The sequence below is a fragment of the Lutjanus erythropterus genome, chromosome 11, assembly GCF_056507025.1.
Source record: "Lutjanus erythropterus isolate fLutEry1 chromosome 11, fLutEry1.hap2, whole genome shotgun sequence".
In the NCBI taxonomy this organism is placed as follows: Eukaryota; Metazoa; Chordata; class Actinopteri; order Lutjaniformes; family Lutjanidae; genus Lutjanus; species Lutjanus erythropterus.
In genome coordinates this window covers 17468182-17491308 of record NC_139327.1, presented here as the reverse complement: position 1 = coordinate 17491308, position 23127 = coordinate 17468182, and the positions used below count along the sequence as shown (strand labels likewise).

The window sequence follows — 23127 nt, the reverse complement described above, 5'->3', positions numbered from 1 at the left end:
CAAAATGATACTGTCTTTGTTAGATTTCAACTGCAATATTTCCAAGTGCTGGGCCACATGGAATGTTTCATCGGGCAAGATCTGGCCCACGGGCTGTATTTTGCCCATAAAAAGCAGAATAAATGAGAAATAAATATGTTATTTAATGGTTTAATGGCTGACTCGAATCATATGCTATTGCCTTCAAATTCATCAATCCAGTTGAAAAGCTGAGGTGTTGACTGGCAGACAGACAGCTCTCATCAACACGACAGAATATCTTTTGGAAACATGGTTAGTCCCTCCAGTAGTTTTTTATAGACTCTGTGTGAAAAACCATTGAAGCTGTTTATCATCTAATGTTTAAAATCTAATGTACTTTAAAACGTACATCTCAACAGTTGAGCATGGCATACAGTCATTTAAGTTTGGTCCATAGTAGACACAACAGACACTACATAATGGTTAGTTATGTCTTTGGGTTTTTTGTTGGAATGCTGAGCTGATACCAAATTGTTGCCAGGACAAGCTTGTGGGTGATAGTGAAAGACATGGATACCAGCTTTTAGCAGAAAAATATGGTGAGTCATCTGTGCTGCTCATGTGTCTGTGTGCGATTGTTTGAGGTCTGTCTGGGCCTCAAGGTTTGTTGTTTCCCTCTCGTCTGATGTGAGCGCCGATGAGCGCACAGCTGGATCTAATCTGCAGCATCTGTCTGCGAACACCGACTTTGTATGTGTGTGTTTGTGTTTGCAAGATGTGTATATAAGTCACAGTGACTCATAAGGGTCTGAGGAAGCAGTGAGCCGACCCTTGATGTCGAAGCCACCTGCAGAGCTCGTTCACACCTTCTTCTACATCTTAAAAGTACATTTGTGATAACAAATACTCACTGCCAAATGTATAAAATCAAAATCAATAATCTTTATTAGATTGAAGCATAAATCAATGCCATCCTTCCTGATGGATCGTTTTTGTCTCCCTAGCTCTGGAGAGACAATTACCCACTATAATGGTGTGGTCACATGGGCTTATAAGTGGGGCAGGAGGTTTCTAAGGAAAGCACTGTTCTCATTGTAGTACAACTGTAGTAGCAGTATTCCCAGCACTCCCATTCATGCCCTGCTGCTCTCTCTCCCTCTCTGTCTCTCTGTGTATGTGTGTGTTCGCTTCAGGATCTTCATGTGTCAGATAAATCTGACAGTCCAGCCGACATGGAGCGCATGAGCAGGAATAAAGTGGAACATGGGCGACAGACGCACCAGGTCTTACAGGTGAGTCATTTCTCACTTCAGGGTCACGGACCATTTACAGCTGGTACAGATGTGACGCTAAATAATGTGTAACTGACTTTATCACTATCACCGTCTGCTGTGAGTCAGAATGCTACTCAGTCTAAGTGAGAAGTGAATGACTTGGTAAGAATTTGAGATTATTTCTATGATCTGTCTGTCTGATGTAGACTCTAATTGTTGCATTCCTCTTTATTTTTAACAAGGTAGTCTGGCTTTGAATCAAATGCTGGATGAATCATTAAAACCACGTTACATTTTCCAGGTGCAGATTGACATCTGGGACATCTGGATCTTGTCTTGATATATTCAGAATGAGCCATTTCATTAAATAATCAGATTCATATACTGTGTCTCCAAATGTTTTCTAATTTGTATATCTTATTCTAGAGACAGAGATAAAAGAGACAGATTACGGGATGGGTTTGAATCAGTTATAAACAGTAAATTGGGCTTTTTATTTGAATTTGATATTGATGCTTCGCTGTCTAGCTGGCTGTATGTGTAGTTTTCACTTAAAATTTGGTACAAAACTGATTTCAGAGTGGTAGCTTTGTAGTTGCATGTCTCGGTCATGTAACGATGTTTTCCAATGAACTGTGTTTTGGCAGAGCACTCCTCTGGACCTGATTGAGACAGGCAAGTCCCTGAAAGTTCAGGCAGAGCGCCCCCACCTGGTCAGTCTGGGAAGCGGACGCTTGAGCACAGCTATCACCTTGCTGCCACTGCTGGAAGGTGTGTTTGTGTGTGTTTTGAGTGTATGTTTGTGTGACAATGTGATAGGTGGGTATTAAACAGTGTTGCGTTCATCAGTTTGGAAATTTAAAATGATATAATTGGCCTTTCTTAAGTCCCGCCCCTTTTTTCTCTGTACACCAAAAACTGTTGAACAAGTTTGGTACCTGATGGAACCTCAACTATCTCTATGTTTTCTGTACTTAGATATGCCATGTGCTAAGTTTGTATTGTTTTACTATGTAGCTAACTAGCTAGTTAGCTATCAGATGTAACTAGCTAGCTAACAATTGATGTAGCTTGCTAGTTAGCTAGAGTTTTGCAACAGAGCAAAACAGCAGCTAAAGTCTTGCTAATTAGCTAGCTAATGATTGATGTAGATTAGTTACCCAGTTAGCTAGTATTTTGTCAGTGTTATTTAACATAATATGTGGCTATAGGCTATATATGTTACTTTTACATGTCCCCAGCAGCTTATTTTTGCCATCTTCAAAATGTGGTTTTCTTTTCAACACAGACAGGCCAAGCACATGACATTTCTAAGTGCAGGAAACAGGAAAGAAGAAAGCTGACAGAGGTTCCAAAAGGAAAACTTAGCAAGAGTCAGTTGTTGAATTGGACCGTTGAAATCTCATTAACCGAATAAGCAGTTCTGCTTCATCCTGTTGGAACTTTGCTTTTCTAAGGTGACTATAACTATAAAAGAAGCTAATAGGACCAAGTAAGTTGTCAAAAACATAAACTAGAGTTTGTATAAGTCCAGATATCTCTTTAATCACCACATTATCTATAATCAATGTTATTGCTAGCATAGACACTTCCATAAGCACATTGGCACAACTTGTCTTGAATGATGAATTCACAAAAACTGATGACACATGACCTTCTCACCATGTTGTTGTTACTCATTCTGACTGTGCCACAGTTGGAATAACACCCTTGTCTGTGATTTTCTTGTATCATTTGTCTTTCACTGAGCCCAGACACCACAGAGGAAGACAGGGTGTGACTGTAGTGGCCCAGAGAAAGGCCTTCTGGGATTGTATTTCTCTCCATCTCGTCTTTGCTATCACATAATAGTGTATGTGTTGGGTTAAATCTCTTGCCCTCAGACAGTAATATAAATATAACTGATAATCAAATTACATCACATTAAATAGATGGTTATATTAATTCCATCTGACAAGATACCTTTCGTCTGCCAGGCTGGCACATCATGTCAGACTGACACCTGTTGCTCAACATTCAGTCACGTGCTGGCTCCATTTGTAACTTTGCCCGCATGGCCTTGACCTATGAGATGACACCTGTCACCTCTGGCTTTGAACTGCAACCTAAGAATACTTCACAGGAGCATTCACAGGTCCATGAATCTCCTCTAAGTGACGCTGGGAAAATGTTTTCTCTTGTTGCAGGGAGGACCACACTGGGCAGCCAGGGGACGGATATCCCTCTGCAGGGCCCCGGCATCGCAGCTCAGCACTGCTACATTGAAAACAAAGTAGGCAGCATCACCTTGTACCCATGTGGAAACCAGTGCTCTGTAGATGGCCTCCCCATCACCAAACCCTATCGTCTCACACAAGGTACCACCATAACGGGCTTAAAAGATCCCTGTAATTTGTGTGTGTGATATGATATTGGTGTTAAAGCATTTTTCTTCTCTTATAACAACTATCTTACATAAGTTATATAACATTTACCAAATGAATTACAAGTAATAGGACAGTAGTGCATGTATATTTGCTATGCTAGCAGGATTGGCACTGCCAGTCTGTCAGTTGATCAGCCGACCACTTTGGTCCAGTCTGAAATACCTCAACCTCTATTTTGATGGATTGCCTTAAAATTGTGTTAAGACGTACATGGTCCCCAGAGGAAGAATCATAACAATTTTGTAGATCTCTTAGGCTTTTTCAGACCTTTACAGTTAAGTATCTCAACATCTATGAGATGACATCCATGGTCCCCAGAGGTTAATCCAAAGACATTTCTTTCTTTCTCTACTGTGAGATTGACATTTGTAGTTTTAAGTGAAATATCTAAAAGGGTATTGAAGGGAATAACATAAAAATTTTGTTACACAAATTCATGTTGCTCTTCAGGACGAATTACTTTGGTGACCGTTTAAGTTTAGGACCATCACCAGTTAAAATTTGCCCATTACCTCATTTTATGACAAAATGCCTGCAAAGCTACTGCCTGTCCTATCATCCTCAGATGTACTATGCATTAAGAGCTAATAAGCAAATGTTAGCATGTCAACATGATAAAAGATGAGATGATGACCGTGGTAAACATTGCACCTGCTTGGCATCCACATGTAAGCATTGTCAGTGTGAGCCTGTGAGCATACTGACATTATTATTTATATATTAACTCACCATCTACTCCACTATAAACTCACATGGCCTCTGCCATTTCTGAAAACATCAGCAAACACATCACAACTCATTAACACAGAACTTTCAGAAAATCTCCACTTCCGAAGTTGTGAGTACCACAAGAAGGGTGTGCTCATATGGACCCACAACACCCCATTTGAACGCTGTTTATTTACCATTTAGTTCAAAATACTGATGTACACTGATAAACAGCTAGCATGGCTTATCATGGCTAATGATAAAGTACACTACAGATATGTAAACTGGTTCTACTGAGTATTATGTAAGTGCATTGTAAGCAAAATGGACAATAACACTGTCTAGCTTCACAAAACAATCAGTCCTGTGTCCTTCCAGTAAGATGCATACTTGCCATTAAAAAAGCACAACAATCCCGCCCCCTTTAGTCCCCTCTACATGGGATCCAAGCCAACAGCTACACCAGAATGTCATTTGAAGCCGGGTGATCAGCTGGACTGTGTGGAGGCAGCAGCTGCTCTACAAGAATACTTCAGACTTTGCATTATTCAAAGGATACATCGTGAAATCCTGAATAAAACAACTCCAGGATGGAGGAAACGTCTTCATTTATATCATAAGGAAGTAATGCAGCAGCCATATGGACCCGTGACTTCACTTTGATGGACGAAATAAATATTGAAGTCTCTGTGGGATATCCATTACTGGAAACAAAACTTCAGCGTGTCTCTCAGGAAATATTATCAGGAATTTTCAAAAGCCACCGGAAATGCAGGGAAAAGAGAAGGAGTTGACATCACTAACTGGTTAATTACATGTGAGTTTAACTAGTCAGTTTATTAAACAGTAAACAGAAGGATGAGTATATTGTCATCACAAATAACCAGTAGATATGTTGAGCTCTTTGCTGTGTGTGTCACACTTGAGGATTACTGTTTCTTCTCTAATGTTGGATTACCATTTATTATCACTCTTCCATCTTTCTTTTTTACCATCTACATACTCACGCCTCCTATTGTATTAATTTTTGAGTGCTTTTAAGCAAGACAGCATCACGAAATTGTTTGCAAACAGACAGCACATGTACTGCAGCGATTACAGACTTATTGAACTGACATTGAAGGGTGAATTTCTGTCACATTTTAATCAGAATTAGTTGAATGGTTGAAGTTACTGGGAGTTATTAATGCTTAAATATGAAAAAACAACACTGAATCAGTAATATCTGATGGTTGGCATTAATCAGTCATGATGTTGTTAATACTTTGCCTCTCTGAAGATGTTATCAGTCATATAACTGACGGGTTTCTACCCACACACTCTTCTCTCCTGGCAGGCTGCATGCTGTGTTTTGGCCAGTCGGCCTTTTTCCGCTTCAACCATCCAGAGGAGGCCCTGCGCATGAAGAGCTTGCTGCCTGGAGGACTGAGCGCCCCTAGATCTCATCCTACCGGTAAAGACGCTGCTTTGTCACAGTTTGTATTCATACTCATGTAGTGAGTAATGATGACTTACTGTATCAGGGATACAGAAATAAGCATGTCAGTGACAACTGTGCGTACGAAGTTTGTACAGTTTCCTCATCAGCTATTCTTGGCAGAGCAGATGCTTTGAGCTGATAGATGTATAGTCACAGTTGGTTCCTACTATGTTAGTGTAAAAGTAAGGATGTTACACAAGTTCCTGTTAATGCTAAACAATGATCATACATCTGCAGGGAATTAAAAGACTTTGGCTTGTGGGTAGGATAATGTATTGTGATCAACCTGTACATGATTAGTTATTTAGACTATCCATGTTTAGGGGCTTATGTCCTAACTATTTTTTTTTCTGAGATGACATGCGGTAACAGGAAATTATACTTGGTTTTCTTCTGAAATGTGACCTCGAAGCTGGGTCACACCAACAAGGATTAGTTTTTAAACCTGATGTAATCATGGTTTAACTCAAATTAGGCTAACAAGGCTAACTGATGTTTTAGCAAGCAGGCAAACAGTGTTGTGTTTTGTTAACTTTGTAGCACTGTCTAACTGTCTTTGTAGCTAAAAAACAATATGACATCTTGTTAGGGAATACCGAGCAGCATAAAGTTAACAGTCCCCTCCCCTCTTTTATACTTACTCAGTACCAACAGTGCTTGAAATTATTTGCTGTATATTTATTTTAATTTAGACAGGCAAACATCAAAATATTAAGCTCTATTAAATTCTGGTTTACATCAATAAACTTGAAATAATCTTTGTTTGTGCAATCCAGTGTAAGTTTACTAGGTCTTGATTTTCATGTCTCCAACACAAATGCTCTTGAAGCTTTGCTGAAGTATTGGCCATTATTTTTGCCTGGATGCAGAAATAGCTTGTTCAGGACTAATTATCTGTGGCCTACATTGTGATCTAGTTCATTTAAATCTGTGGTTTCTTGTTCAAGGTGTGACCCCATTGTGACACAGGATTGTTGTAATGTTTCTTTTTGCAGATACATTAGGTTGATATTATATTATTCTGGCATGTTGCCTGCTGTGACTGTCGCCTTGTGATATTTTACAATCCATTCTCTGCTGACCTTATTGGTTTGACTGTTGGTGCCTGCACAGTACAGTAAGAGCTACCACACCCTGCCCAGTGTGTATGGCCCACTCCTTCCTGACCAGGCCCTGATTTCATCAGCTCTGAATGAGGTACACTGCTGCAGCTTTTATATTTAGCAGCTCCAGATCCCTGTGGGATTACAACACAACTGAGGAGCACAACATCCCTCACCCAGGAGAACATGGGCCCCGAGACATTTATCACTATTTAAAGTGAACTGCAGAGACACTGTGTGTGAATGTGTGTGCAACAACATGTTCAGGCGTGTCTATTTTTCCTTGTATGGGTTACTCTCTTTGTCCTACAGCTTTGACCTGAGGTGAATGTCAGTAGGACAAAGACGACACAGGACAGATTCCTCCCACTGTGTTTGTTTATGTATGTTTTTGCAACTGTTATTTCAAGTGTCCACTTCCTTTATTCAACAGGAATGCTAAAGCACAAGTGTTTCTGTCTCTCTTTGAAGACTCCCACAGTGTCCAGAACGGGAACCATCAGTCCTTTTCGAGCAACGGTGACTCTAAAGTCAACAACATAGCGAAGAATCTCCAGGACTCTTTGGTGCTGAAGGTCCCATCATCATCATCAGGACCTGGTAAACAGCCCTCTCCTCCAAAGATGCTCAATGGGAGAAATGGCTCCACGACAGAGGACGCCATTTATGAAAACAGCAGCAGCTTTGTGAGCAAAAACCTGGGCAACAAAACACCTCCAGTACCTGCCCGGTCTACTCATACCAACCACGCTCCTGTCCCCCATCCACGGACCTCACTGTCTGTGGCCTCAAGCGGTACTAGTGGTGGTCAGAGGGCCAAGGAGAGTCCAAAGCTTCTTAGGAATGTCAGAGCAGAGGCCACACTGCCAAGCAGGGGGTCAGGACAGGGCACAGAGAACTCTAAACCATCTGCCGTCAAGTTTTCCCCAACAGCTCCATCCAGCCCTCAAGTGAGAGCTTCGTCCTTACAGAAGAGATCCCCCAGTCCAATGAGAGAGCAGCAGCTGTCTCATATAGACGTCCCTCAAAGGCTCAGGACTCCAGAGCCGACTGGAGCCACCAGCCTAAGAGAACGTCCTCCTCTCAGCCCTCACTTGTCCCACAGAGGGACCCCGGGATCACAGGGCTCAGCTGCTAAACCCATCCCCGATAGCCCCCAAGGCAACCGCAAACTCACAGGTCCTTCCAAAGCAGAAGCCATGAGGGCGATGTATGCCCAGAGTCCAGCGTCACTCTCTGGGCTGGAGAAGGAGTCTGGAGGAAGGCAGTTAAGACCTGGCCTGGGTTCTCTGTCCAGTTCATCTCCTCTTGCCAGCCCTCATAACCAAAGAAAGACCACAATAGGATCCTCCAGCAGGGAACAGAATCTTATCAAACCATACACCCGGGAACGCAAAAACAGCATCTCGGAGATCAGTGACAATGAGGATGAGCTGCTGGAATACCATCGCTGGCAGAGAGAAGAGAGGCTGCGGGAGCAGGAGATGGAGAAACTGGTAAGTGATCAGCACTTATGATATGACTTTACAGTAGAAAATAATTTCAGCACCATTGGTTCACTCCAAATCTGGATGTTGTTTGCTCAGGAAGTCATAAAGAAAACATTTGCTGCTCTGGTTTGTCCTCTGTGACTGTTTGTTTGGTCTGTATCCTGTGAATGAGTGGAATTTGTATACACTGTAAATCTGCAATAATCCATTTTTTCCCAAGTAGGAGAAAACATCAAAACAATCTGGCAGGTGCAGAGCCACAGCTGTATCCGGGTCTGTGTACTGTTACCTAAAAACATCTTTTTAAACAGCTGACACAGAGCAACATCAGCAGTTATTTGGAGCTGAGTTTATGATGCCCTGATGCCTGGTGTTTACAAATCAATGTAACTTAAACACTGGACTCACAAATGTAAACCTAATGTCTACTCCCTGTTTTAGCTGTGTTTTGATCCACCGATTTATGAGAAAAAATAACTGTAAATTTACCCTAATAGATATATAATAATGTTCAAAAGCCACTTGATGGTAGGAGACAGGGAAACAGCTAGCCTGGCTTTGAAAATATGAAAAATCCACCCACCAATGACTTCGGTTTCTGTTAGCTTTTTAAGTCTTTATGCTAAGCTAAGCTAATCATTGCATGGTTTTGGCTTAGTAAGTGTAAATTTGTTCATTTTTATACAGATTAAACAAGCAACATGTTAATTGGCAAGCTTTAGAGGTGATGATAGGCATTTTTTTAACTATTGGACAAAGCGAAGTTAGCTGTTTCCCAGTTCTTCCAGTCATTATGCTAAGCTAAGTGTTAAGTGTGTGTGTAGGATTTAGTGTCAACATGTTGGGTGCAAAACTCTCAGCAAAAAAGCTGTTTCTAGAGCCAGTGTTTGGTTTGTCTGTGGTGATGCAACATGGCAGACTCGAATGAAGACCTCCACTCTCTGTAGATATAAAGGGCTCATTCTAAGAACACGATTCTTATTTTAAAGATATTACACACTAATGAAAACATACTTCTTAACATTATTTTCTATTCCTGCTATATTCTGCCAATAAATCCCCAGTAAATCTTATACACTGAACTATTATATGAGAGTGGTATAAAACTAAAAAAAGTCCTTATTCTTGCGAAGTTGGTTGGTTAGGAACACAATGTGAAAAGGTAAATTTGGCTTCATACAACATTAAAAACAACACAGGACAAGTGATGAGGACAAACGCTGTCACCTCAACATGATTTTAAAGGACATGAATGCAGTTGAGAATACAGAATAAGTGGGGAAGGCGTTGAGGCTTGTTGGTATGGCAGACACCATGTCTGCATTCAGACATCTTGTCTGAATCTGCTGGCATACAGCCACTAGCTCATCTCCCCAGAGCATTACTGGCACCGTCAGCCCGTGTGGCCCGAGTAACACGGGGTGAACATTCCTCCACATGTCTTAAGGTCCAGAGCGGAGGGCGCGGCTGCTTATTGCTCAACACTATATTTATCAAAAGGACGAGTGGCTTTTACTTTTAAAGCTGTACCCGCTTGACTGAAGACTCGTTCTTAGTCACATCCAGACTAGATCATAGACCACATACTTGTTATCCATCCTCAGTCCACATCCACCAGCCCCCAACCCCATTCTTCAGCCCCCACCCCAGCTTGCCTCTAACAGCTGAAGGGACGATAAGGGAGGAGGAGGTGGGGTAATTCCTGGCCCTCCATGTCCACAGACTATTTCAGGAACCAAAAGGTTTCTGGTAACAAATAAGAGTTACCGACAACGTGCGTCTGAGTTGGACTGACTGACAGGGTTTTGATTGCTGTTACAGTATGTGCATGTTTCTGTCGCATGTTTGTGTAGCCATGCAGCTGTTACCTCTGCTAATACATAAACAGATAAAGAACAGATATTTTTTACCCTAAGGATATGTTTTTGCTTGTAATGTGTTTTTAGAATTTTTCTGTCAAGCTTGGTCTAACTTACACAAACAACAATTATCAAGTTATAAATTGAAAATTTCAGATTTATTGAGTATTGGCTGAGATTTCCAAGTTTTCATTGATTTCTGGCCATGTTGTGCGTTGTTGCATGTGTATGAAATATGCGCATGCACATAGGACACACATGCTGAATGTAGATAACCACTGAGTGAAAAAGGAATACTTAGAATTTTTCTTAGAGAATTAAATGAGAAGATTGATACTACTCTGGCTGTATACACACACACACACACACACACACACACACACACACACACACACACACACACACATATATATATATATATATATATATATGTATATATATATATATATATGTATATATATATATATATATGTATATATATATATATATATGTATATATATATGTATATATACATATATATATATATATATATATATATATATATACACACACATATATATGTATATACTGTATATACAAGAACCACTGTGCGGGATTTAGTGGCATTTAGCCACAAAACTGTAGACTGCAACCAACTGAATACTACATGCCTCACCCTCCCCTTCCAAGTGTGTAGGAGACCTACTATAGATATAAAGGGCTTACTCTAAGGTAACAAAAAGATAATTCTTATTTTCAAGTGATTATATGTTAATGAGAACCTACTTATGAATATTGTACTACATTTCTGTCATATTCTGCCAATTTATCCCTCTAAATCTTACACACTGGTGCACATTCCCACACAAGATACATTTAATAGTAAACCAGTTGGCATATGGTGAACTGTGTTTGGAGTCCTGAACCAGGTTCTTGATTTGTTGTTACCACAGCCTTGAAAGAAGCACACTTAATTATCAACTGTTGACGACGTATAGATGTGAGACACAAAGAGAGGATTTCCTGTCACTGAAATGAATGCACTACACTGGCACACTGCACTCTTGGCACAGTTGGCTGAGCTACTGTATGCAGATTTTTTTTTTAAATCTCACTTTACTGAACCCAACCTACATACTTGGATATTTTTGCACTTTGAAAAACGTGTGCTGCAGCTTATCTCTCAATAAAGGGCACAGCTAGGGAGGAAGAGATGTAATAGAAAAGTTAATTTTAGCATCAGTTCCACTGGAAAGAGGCCAAACTGCTGCTTTGCAACAGAGTCCAAATATCACTATTCTTGAGAGGAGGTTTATGATAATTAATAATAAGGTAGAGGAGTTTATTTCAGTGTTACACAAAGTGTTTTCTCCAGATGATCTGCATTTCATGTCAAAGTTCAAAATTTGAACAAATATAAGATGCCGATTCACTTTTTTGCTAGATGAGAAGGTTGACACCACACTAATGTGTGTTATAAAATCCACCCGATGTTACAGACCATAACATGATATAATGTTCTAATTAGTGAGCTTCAGAAGTGCTGGTAATCAGATTTTGTTACCTTTGAATAAAGACAGGCTTGCTGTTTCCCTCTGTGCCCAGTCCTTCTGCTAAGCTAAGCTAGTCAGCTGCTGGCTGTAGCCTGAAATTTAACAGACTGATGTAAGAGTGGTATAGATGTCACACTCATCTAGCTTTCTGCAAGAAAGGAATTCACCATGCTTTAAACTGTCACAACCTGTTATCAGGTTTTTTGTAGCTTTATATTTATATCATTATATACATATTTTATAGTTAACCTGCCAGTTTACAGCTTTGAAGTTCAGAAGTGGTTTCACATAGTGGCATTCTTTATATTCATCAAAGAATGAATGTACAAAACAGCTTAAACAACTAAGGTATAAATCTTTCAGATAAATTCAATTCTCATGACAGAGTTGGGGTGGTAATTTAATAGTCTGAATGAAAATACCATACCAATTTAAATACCACACAAAAGTGGCTGGGGGTTGTAGAAGCAACAATTGTTTTAGTCTTGCCAGATTTTTAATTATCGTTCGACATTCTGCACAGTTATTTTGGCAGATTAAAGCGAGCATCCCATTGTTTGGAGTGATGAGGCACAACAGGCTGGCCACAAATTAGAACCATGTGGCATATCAAACAAATACAGAACACAATGACGAAAAAATTAAGACAAATCTAAAAAAAAGGTTTAAAGTCACACAAGGTTATTCAAAGCTGATCAAAAGTAAAAACCAGATGACAACTGAAGTTTAATCTGAGACGCATTCAAGCAGCAACCAAAACTCAACAGTGTTTCACAAATATTCCTCTTACAGTTATCTGAGTCTGTCAGATTCTGTTTTCATAAACAACTCTGACTCTGATGACCAGTTTGTTTGTTTGAGTGTTAAATAAAGTACTTTTATTCAGGCACTTTGCTTAAGTACATATTGTAGATATTTTTACTTTAGAGTATTCACAGCTTTATAATTCTACGCCACTACATCTCAGGGGCAAATATTATACTCGAGGCTGCTAGCTTAGCATAAAGACTAGAAGCAGAGGTAAACAGATAGCCTGACTCTGCCCAAAGTTAAAAGAAATCTGCTAACTAGTACCACTAATTGATACTTTATATCTCATTTGTTTTATCTGTAGAGACAACCAAATGACAGATTTTACAATGAAGTGGAGAAGGGAGATGGTTAGCTTAGTTTATCAGAAAGGCTAGACAAAAACAAACAAATATTAAAGTGTAAAATTCAGACTATGGATTAAACAAATCACATACATTGTGTTAATTCATGAGAGATGTGCCCGGTGTTTCTCCCAATTAGCAGTCTATGCCAAGCTATGCTAATGTCTCTTGATGGTGATGTTAGGTTCATGTTTAGCATACAGACATGAGAGTGGTATCAGTCTTCTTATCTAAGTGTCAGCAAGAGAGCACATAAGAGTATTCCCAAATGATACCAGAATTTTACAATGCTTAAAACTACTTTTGATACCACAGCAAAAAGAAAAAAAGTCTGAATGAATGTTTGTGATAAATTGAAGGATTAAGTCTTCCTCTGTGGGTTGAGAAAATTTGCTTAATTCTTAAGAGAAACTGTTTAAAAACCATCTGGGATTTGCTGGAAATGCATTGTCACAAACCTGAAATCAGGCTGTATTTCTCATGAAAAATTAACTTTTTAGAGATATGTGGTTCTCATAAGACAGCGAACCTGCAAACATATGATGATCTTAGTGAATATGCATTGATGTAGATTAAACCTTATTAGTAAAATGTAACATAAACATTAATATTGCAATAATATTAACACAAGAACATCATATATAATAGTAAAACATTGACAGAGGTCATTTTGCTGCAGAATGAATACTTTTGCTTTTGATGCTTGAGGTAAATTTTGGTGAAAATACTTGTTATACTTTGTGCTATTGCTACTTTTATTTAAGTAAATGATCTGTGCACTTCTTGCACCACTGACTCACTGACAGGTTTTACTATGAACCCCTCCTGAGAGACATAGTACATCAGCTTTGGCCCTCCTGCTATCAGGTTACACTTGTCCCGTGCCAGTGGCTGAGAGACAGCTGCCTAAATGGGACAATGTCACACAAGGACACTCGAAGCTGATCTGCAATGAGATCTATATCGTGGGACGGTATGCTTATGTCTCACACTTCTCCTCTACAGGAGCGACAGAGGCTGGAGACCATCCTCAACCTGTGTGCAGGGTATAATCATGAGGACAGCGCTGTGGAGCTGGCTGAGGTGGTGAGGACCGGGCTCCTGGGGGGCACTGCAGGAACCTGCTTGGACACAGGAGGTGGGATGTCCCTTCAGGGAGTGGACAGACCACAGAGGGTGAGGGAGAATGATGAGGAGACTCAGAGAGAGGAGTCCAGCAGCACAGAGAGCACACATCAAGAGGTAATATATACATTCATGCAGGCAAGAGTAGATTATTTATGGTTTCCTAAATATGATTCTTATTTGAACATTTCTTTATACATAAATCTGTCCTCAGTGTGAAGAGCTGTTCGCTGGTCAGGAGCAGGTCTACCTGGAGGAGGAGAGGAATCGGATCTTGGCCCGGGTTGATGACTTGAAGCACAGAGTCAGTGAACTGGAGCAGCAGCTACAAGAGACCAAACAGGAGGTCAACATACATACACACTCACACCAGCAGACACACACACACCAGCAGACACACAGTTGGTGAGATATGGACTCTTAGCTTGTATGCTGTCTCTGTTTAAAGAGGTACTGCACACTTAAATGTATTTTTTGAGTGTTAAACTAAATTATGACTATACTGTGATAAACACAAAGCTTGTGTTGATATTAACATTTCTTAATAAATTTATAGGAAATCGGCATTTCATGGGTTGAAAATGGCTCAAATGCCACCCACTGTTTTAAATCATTCTGAAACTTGCAAGGGAGTTTTCTAGTTAGTATTTTTTGACAGCTGTAGAATCAGCACTAGACTGCATTCTTTCCCTTAATGATGATCCCAGGATAAACAGTGGGGCACTGACATGCTCCCACAGATACACACACACATAACATCATGAACTCTGCCTGAACAACACCTGTTTTCAGTGATATTTCAGGCTGACTGTAGATAGTCTGATCAGCAGCACCTGATCAGCCACTGCAGCATATTGCTTTTCTCTAAACGACTCTGTTTCAAGTGCTGCGTTTTGTAGTTGTTGTTGTTGTTGTTGTTGTTGTTGTTGTTGTTTGGCACTCCAAATGCAGTATCCCTGTTCAAATGAATGAAAAGACCTGTGTTTTAACCGCAGCGCCTGATTCAGTCTGGCCACAAGGCCATGCCCCCTAAGGTGGTTGTCCTGTGCATGCCCACCACACCACCTTCTTTATCCATTTGCTCACTTTGTATCATCATAGGATGCAGTTTCACTTTAAGTTTGCAGACTCTGACTCCATATTTGTCTGTAGGTGGAGATGGAGCAGGCCCTGCTGCAGGCAGAGAGGCGGGCAGAGCAGGAGCAGGTGGAGGCTGAGAATGAAATCATCTCTCAGCTGCAGCTCAAACTCAGCCAGCTGGACAAGGCCACCCAGAAAGAGAAGGAAAAGGTGGGCACCCAGGGCAAAACAATGTGATGCAGTACTGTAAATACTGCCAGTTTGCTCAAAGCTACTGCACGTGAATGTTGGACATGTTCTGTGTTTGAATACATAAAAACTCACTCCTTCCTGAATGTGCAAACAGTCTAGATTTAGTGTCTACAGAGTCTCAACTGACTTGCACTGCTTATTTATTAGCTGTCTGTCCTAAAACACAAAGCACAAACTGTCTTCTCTCTAAAGTGTCCAACAGTTCTGATGTTTAAATAGACAAAAAAAAACTTTTACCTGGATGTGACCAACACTAAAATGTCAATTCAGATTTATGTTTTGATTTTTTCCCCCAAATGTGTGAAGCACTGCAGCCCCTAACTCCCCTGCCAGCCTAACCTCTGCTTCACTCTTCTAATACTTTAACTGCATCGGCCTGTTAGCTTTAAAGCTTGGCTGCATGGATTTGAGTTTTCTGTGATTTTTTTTTTTTGTTTCTCCCTGGGTTGGTGTGTGTGTGTGCGTATGTGTGCATGAATGCGGACATGTTTGTGTGTATGTGTGTGTATGTGTGTGTTTCTATGTGTTTTTAGGGGAGGGCTAATGTGTCGGCTGAGCGGAAGGCCCTGGAAAAGCAGAGGAATGAGTACAATGAGCTGAAGAGGCAGTTTGATAAGTGCCCCTTGTCTCTAAGGGAACAGTTACAGGAGCAGCTCAGCAGGGTCAGTGTTCTCACGCAGCCCACTGGCTGGCAACAGTGAGTTATAATATACCAAATACCACACAGTGTACTGTCTGATCTGCACAGAAACAGCCGCAGACTGACTTTTAAAGCAATCAGAGCTATTCAAAAATCTGCAGACTGCATTTCCTCTTTTTCTGCTGTCGCCCTTCATTATTTAAACATAAAAGGTTTTTTATGTCAGTTCCATTTATAAGTGTGACTAAATAGTAAGCAACGCTTCTGCTGCTCCAGCAGCAAGTTTTAAAGGGACAGTTCATCCCCAAATGCAAAATACATAGTTTTCATCTTACTTGTAGTGCTATTTATCCATCTAGATAGTTTTGGTGCAAGTTGCAGAGTTTTGGAGATATCGACTGAGCCGGCTTGTGGTGGTCAAAGCACCAATGTCTGAATACATTTGAAAATGTTCAAAAGCAATGTCTCTTTCAGAAATCTTGACCTGGTTAAGCTGGGCGTGCACTGTATGATTTGAGCCTGTTACCGACCAGAATTTTGAGCTGCATGGCTCATTTTAGAGCCAGACCGAATTTCAGCATCGTTGGGTGTTTTTTGCCATGCAGTGTACATGGGGGAGTGAGGACCAATCATCTTCTCTGACATTTGAATGAATTCGATGTTTGATGAATTAATGAATTCTGTCGTCAGGCTCTTGTACATTTGAAGCAGAGCCATGATTTCCAAACATCAGTGCTTACTGAACCTGTACCAACAGAAAACAGTGTCTGAAAGTGCCCTGGCAACATGACACACTATGTTTACAGCAAATATGGACAGTAAAACATTGCTAGCTTATGTCCAAACTGTCTTCCCTGACACCTGCAAGTCCATATATACTGGCCCATCTTTTTTTTCTTATAAGGTTCAGCACACATGATGGCACAGATGATCAAGGCAACACATTGGTGTCTTGTTAGCATTATTGCTAACACACAAACTTCTACCTGCCTTAGAATTTTTAAAACAAATCTATTGACAGTTGTCAACAGCCAGAATGGGCCCCTGGGGACAACAGGCCATGTTCTTTTATGTTTTACATGTACAGTATGAGCACTCAGGCCATGACTTAATGATTGGACTGTAGAGTATGAGCACATAAACCTCCTGTGAGCTTTACATTGCAGATGATTTACTCGTACAGTAGGAGTTGGAACTAAACAACCTTTCAACCAGTTTTACTCAACATAATCCACAGACTTTGTTGTGAGCAATTTCATGCAGAGGCTTGTGCTCATAATATAAACAATAATGGCTTCCTCCTCGGCTGATCCGTATCTTCTCATCCATTTCCTACATGAAACTGCTCACAACAAGGTCTGTGGATAATCTTGAGTGGCCAGATCATGATTTCTGGAAAGAGACATTTGTTGAGTTTTTCAAATGTAATGATGCTTTGAGCACTACAAGCTGTGTGCCATTTCATTCCACTATATTCAAGAGAAGGCAAACTCACACTAAAACAATCTGGATGGATGAATAGTACTACAGATCAGAGGAAAAACACGTAATTTTGATTTCAGGGGTTGTCCCTTTAAACTGCTGCTTAATCTCTGCTGTTCCCTCATTCTAGATGCTTGAAATGACAAATGCAATTAGTAATAATTAATAATGTCATTAACAGCTTTGCTCTAAAAGTTTGCATGCCTTTCACCATGAACGATTCAAGTCACATATGCACACATAATGTTTACGGGCAGATCACTGTTAGATTTGATGTAAAGTCATTTTGGCTGTTTCATCATGGACATCAAAGGATAAAGCTGACGTTTCTGTCTATTTTTCTTATTGTGAACAAATTCTCTGAAAACACCAAAACCAACGACTTGGACCTCTCTGACCTCTCAGCCCATCCGTGGAACCACCAGAAGACATAAATTCTTAAAATTGGGTCAAAATTATATGGTTTCATTTTTAAAAAGGCTGAGCAGTTTTCTGAGACAACTGAGATTTTAGTGAACATTACTCAAACAGGAGTAAACAGTGCATTTGTTGAGGACTATTTTCAACTGTGGATTCATACATGCAAGGGAGTGTTTAAGCAGCTGTGCCTGTGATCATCATAAGGAAAGAACATGGCACCTGGAGGAGAATAAGATATATATCAAGTTTTGATCTTTTAATGGGATTTGTTAATAATAAGTAAAATATAGAAACATTGCCAGCTTCATCCTTTAATAGCTCTGTTCGAATGATTTCACAAAGTCTGAATAACCTGCATGTGTAACTGTGCGTGGACAGAAAACTGAAGCTCTGGATGTTGGGACCAAGCAGTTTGAGGAGCTGGAGTTCTGCCAGCTAGAGGAGGAGAGCAGTCTGGAGGAGAAGAAGGAGACACAGAGCTCGCAGCTTCTCCAAGAGCGGGCTGAGTATCACTGCAGCGTGGCCCAGAGGAAGGTGGGGATATGTGTAGAGCAGAATACACATATACTGTGTGCATATAATGAGATTATATGTCAGTGTGGCATCTAGAAACTGGATGTGTTGATTCACAGGAGAGGATGAGTGCGCTGGAAGCTCAGGTGAAGCAGCTGGGGCTACAGGCAGCTAGAGACTGTGAGCGGATAGCGAAAGACAGGACACTGACGCTGCAGCTGTTACACAAGGTCAGCCTTCCACTGTTAATACACCTACCCAACTGCCTAATATGCAAGAGGCATGGCTTTAGGAATTTAGGAAAGGATGATGGTAGTGATGACAGTCTCCATGCTGGCTCTACCTTTTAGGAGCAAGACAGGTTGTGTGCCCTGGAGAAGAGGTACCACATGTTGACAGGAGGGAGGAACTTCCCAAAGCCCAACAGCAGCATGAAAGAGGTAAGCAGGAACATGTGACACATGATATTGCAACTAGAGAAGTACAGCAAAAAAAAAAAACTTCCTTCCAAGTGGATTATTTTTAATTTAGATGAACTTTTTAAACAGGACTTTCTTCACATCAGTGAACCTGACCTTGTTTATGAGGACGATCCTCCTCATAGCCCCTGTACCTCCTCTGCCTCCTTGTCCTCCTCCTCTCACATCCCCTCCCCTGAACTTTGTCCTGTTAGGCTACAAGAGGTAAATCTCAACCCCCAAATGCCTGTGCTGCAGTTCATACAATAAAAATCAGGCGTGATGGTGTGCTGGCAAATACTGACAAACAACAGTAAGCTTGCAGTGTGTATTTTAGTAAGTCTAGTCTCTGCTTTTCTCTCTCTGTCTCTCTCTCGCTCTCTCTCTCTCTCTCTCTCTCTCTCTCCCTCTCTCTATGTTTGTGTATTCTCTAAATTGTATGGTTATGCTGTCTATTAGACATTTAGAATTTCCTATGACATAAACTACCATCATAAGCTAAATGATGCAGAAAAATTTTGGTTAACACTGTCTGTGACGTCCTTTTGTATACTGTATTATAAACATTATTATAATGTGTTATACTGTGCTTACAGCAAAGTTTAATTATAGTTACAAGTGCCCATAATCTCATATCGTATCATTATATTTCATAATTGCACTTTGACATTGATCATAGTGTACTAAAATTCTCATAGATGTAATACATTATAACCATTTTTTAATGCCTTATAGTCACTGCTCTAATTCATTATAATGTGATTATAAAGTGTAACTGGGTATTTGACGTGAAGTTATGAAAATCTAGAGGTATAGACATTGTTGTAAAACAGTTTTGTTTGTTTAACTGGTTAGAAAAAATTGAGTATTCCAATTTGCCGCAACTTTTTGAATTTAATTATGGACATTTAAAATATAATAGAATAAAAAGCCTATATTGTCATTCTACAGAATACGGTGAAATTAGAAGCCCAACCCTCATCAGCACTATTAAAAGGACACTTACACAAATAAATATGAAAATACACATGAATAAAAACAACCACAGTAAGCAAACATCCACATGATTAAGAAGTACAATAATAAATAGCATCAAGTGAGAAGAATACTAGAATGAAACTTGTAATCTAGAATAATAAACACACTACTACACATTACTGTAAGTGCAGTATAACTTACAGTATAACTAAGTTTATAATGCAAAATAACATGGACTGCATAGAAACTGTCACCCAAAATGTGAACAAATCCATATTAATTTCAAAGATGTAAACCTATTGAGTTGTGGTGCCCACATGTTTGCTTTGTGCATCCATGCATGACTTTTCCGAGTATTGACTCTTGCCATCTCTAGCCTTCTCATCCCTGTGTTGTGGCTGTTGATGCAGGAGTACCTCAGACTCTCTGATGTCTATAAGATGTATGGAAATGCTTCTCTGCAACCTCGCTCTTCTTCCCCTGCTGCTCTCCACTGCCTCTCCCTCGCTGTAGCTCCAGCTCTGCCATGTGAGGTAGATAGACACCCTGCCTGCTCTCTGACATACTCTAAGATATGTTTCTCTGGCAGCTTCTTAACCTGCTTTTCCACTTTCTTCTCCCTCTCTCTGTTCTGTAAATGTATGTGTGTCTTTTTTCTGTTTGTATCTGCTCTGGCTGGTGAAGGAGTACATCACAGTCAGTCAGTTAAGCCAGATCTTTGGGATGCAGAGACTTGATCCTTCCTCTTCCTCCTCTATTCCATCATTCCAACTTGCCTCCTCTGAATCCACCTTCTCGTACCACTCGGCAGCATGTGGTCCTTCCTCCTTTCTCTCTGCACAGGTCTGTTGACAAAACCATCTCAGTGTTTTGTGCCACTGAAAAACTGTGATTTCTAAAGCAGATGTCTCAGCTTGATATTGCTACAAGAATGTTGATCTTTCTTGTATCTGCTTGATGCTTGTGTCACTGATGCTGATGCTGTACTGCCCCCTCCTCACTCCATCTCCTTTGGCTGGATGCTTTTGATCACCTCAGAGCCAGCCTGAGCTGAGCAGGAATGCACTGCCTCCTATTAACCTCGAGCGCTGGTACCAGGACATCATGGCTGCTGGAGAGCCTCAGTCATGTCCTCCACCACTGCCTGCAAAGTCTTTTTCCACACGCAGACACGGGCAGGTAACCTCTCCACTCTCACTCACTCACTGCGTTATGATCTTAATGGGAGTTAGCTTTTAGTGTGTTGAATTCAGTGTCTTGCTAAAGGCCAGGCACTGCCTTGAACCCTTGAATATAAATGACCTTCTCAGCCACTCAGCTAGCCATTTTCTTATGACTATGAGGCCCTCTAGTGGACAAAACAAGACAGAGTTGTTTGTGAACCTTTACCTGCTGCCCTGTAAGGCTTATAAGGAAAGTTAAATAATGATCACACCTGAGATGCAAGGCTCTCATCACTTTACTTCTCCTTGACGTCCACACAACATGGCAAGAGAAACACTGAGGCTGAGTTGCACCAACAAAGATTAATTTAATCTAAAACCTAATCAGAGTTTAGAAAACTAGGTTTAAAATCCAAGTTTAGTGATATAAATCCAAATTAAATACAGTTTAATCAATAGGGAGATGTATAAACAAGTTGATAAAAAACAAATCTGAATGCTGTTTGGACCTAGCTAGTGAGTAAGGTAGTAAAAGAGGAGGGTAAACTGGTCACTTTTGGCTGCTCTGTATTCCTTAACAAAATGTTTTACTGTTTGCTTGTTTGCTGAAGAGATACCAAAACATTACATTTGTATTACAATATAACATTACAGTGGGGAATGCTATACATCAATCTCCACTGATGTATAGTAGATCAGGGCAGACCCTGATCTACTATACATCAATGGAGGTGTTCTTCCTGAAATCTATTATAAGTTCTTTTGTTTTTGAGGAGTTAAGGACAAGATTATTCATTGACCACCATAGTGTCAGTCTTTGTAGAAGGCCTAAAAGACATTGAAATTACACTTTATGTGCTCCTGATGTTGGGGTGGAGAAAGTACCCAGATCTTTTACTTGAGAAAAACTACAAAAGTGTTTTCATGAAAATCTATTTAAAGTAAAACTGATCATTTCTAGCTGGTAACAGTGGGGTTAAATTTAATTACTTTGTTTTGTGAATTTGATCTATAATATGTCGTCTTTTGTTTGTTGAATATATTTTATATTATTAATCTGAATTTGCTGCTAGCTAGTAGCCAGAAAGTTTTCAAATAAATGTAGTGGCAAGTATAAAGTAGCAGAAAATGGAAAATGCCCCACTTAAGGATACTGCTTACAAATGCACAAATACAAATACAAATACAAATACAAATGAAAAACACTAAATAAAATCAAATCTAAAATTTTGTTCTGTCTAGGCTTTTGAAAGATCTTCCAGCTTAAAAAAAAAACAATGTAGAAGAGGTCAGGACTTCGTTTTGGAGCAAAAGCACAATTCCTACTGAAATATGAAAAAATAATGACCTGATCTCTTTGTTCTCTCAGCTGTTGAAGTCCAAATCAGATGGTGAGGTTGGACAGGCAGCATCCTGCAGCTCTGCAGCTCTGCCACACTCCGGCGGTGCTGCTCATGACAAAAATGCATCCACCAAGGTGAGCACATCAGTTTAACACATGTAAATTGTAAAAACAAAAAAAAATGTTCTGAGAAGTGAAACGTACTGCTTTCTATGTGTCCTTCAGGGGTTACAGTTAGTGCTGAGAGAGATGTCAAACCCATTGGACATGGACCCCAGGAGGCAGTTGGCTCTGCAGAGCAAAGGTACTTAAGTCCCTCAGCCGTGTCTCATCTGACATGCACATATAACTTTTAGACAAATCAAAGTTTTATAGATCATATTTTCAAATGCTTGGGATCTGAGGCCGTTTAACAGAAACTTCCTAACTGGCAGATGTTATCTTAACTGTTTGATAACCATGATGGTTAGACCTGATTAGGAAAAAAGCTAACTTCACAAAAGCCAAAATAAACTTGCGTAACTTTAAGGTAACTGTTACACTTCCATAATTATTATTTTTTTCACCTGTAGAAGTACCAAACTTTCTAACTAGCTAATGGTAGCTAACAGTTGTGTTGAATAACAGTAAGTAACTAAGTATTTAATGACTAATGATAATGGTAGAAAACAGTAGCAAACAGTATG

At 40.1% G+C, this 23127-nt stretch overlaps 1 protein-coding gene across 1 annotated transcript in view; it reads left to right on the top strand.

Annotated features, from left to right (window-relative positions):
* phldb1a (pleckstrin homology-like domain, family B, member 1a) overlaps positions 1-23127 on the top strand; it is a 39369-nt gene that overhangs the window by 1448 nt on the left and 14794 nt on the right. The window contains exons 2-19 of the mRNA XM_084731051.1: positions 1155-1253; positions 1883-2006; positions 3422-3592; positions 5706-5822; positions 7424-8448; positions 13994-14230; positions 14328-14459; positions 15266-15403; positions 15979-16107; positions 18366-18521; positions 18620-18730; positions 18851-18940; positions 19049-19183; positions 20347-20469; positions 20621-20779; positions 20975-21115; positions 22469-22576; positions 22667-22745. Of these exons, the coding sequence (XP_084587177.1) occupies positions 1155-1253; positions 1883-2006; positions 3422-3592; positions 5706-5822; positions 7424-8448; positions 13994-14230; positions 14328-14459; positions 15266-15403; positions 15979-16107; positions 18366-18521; positions 18620-18730; positions 18851-18940; positions 19049-19183; positions 20347-20469; positions 20621-20779; positions 20975-21115; positions 22469-22576; positions 22667-22745 (3274 nt within the window). The remainder of the gene's footprint in view (positions 1-1154; positions 1254-1882; positions 2007-3421; positions 3593-5705; positions 5823-7423; positions 8449-13993; positions 14231-14327; positions 14460-15265; positions 15404-15978; positions 16108-18365; positions 18522-18619; positions 18731-18850; positions 18941-19048; positions 19184-20346; positions 20470-20620; positions 20780-20974; positions 21116-22468; positions 22577-22666; positions 22746-23127) is intronic.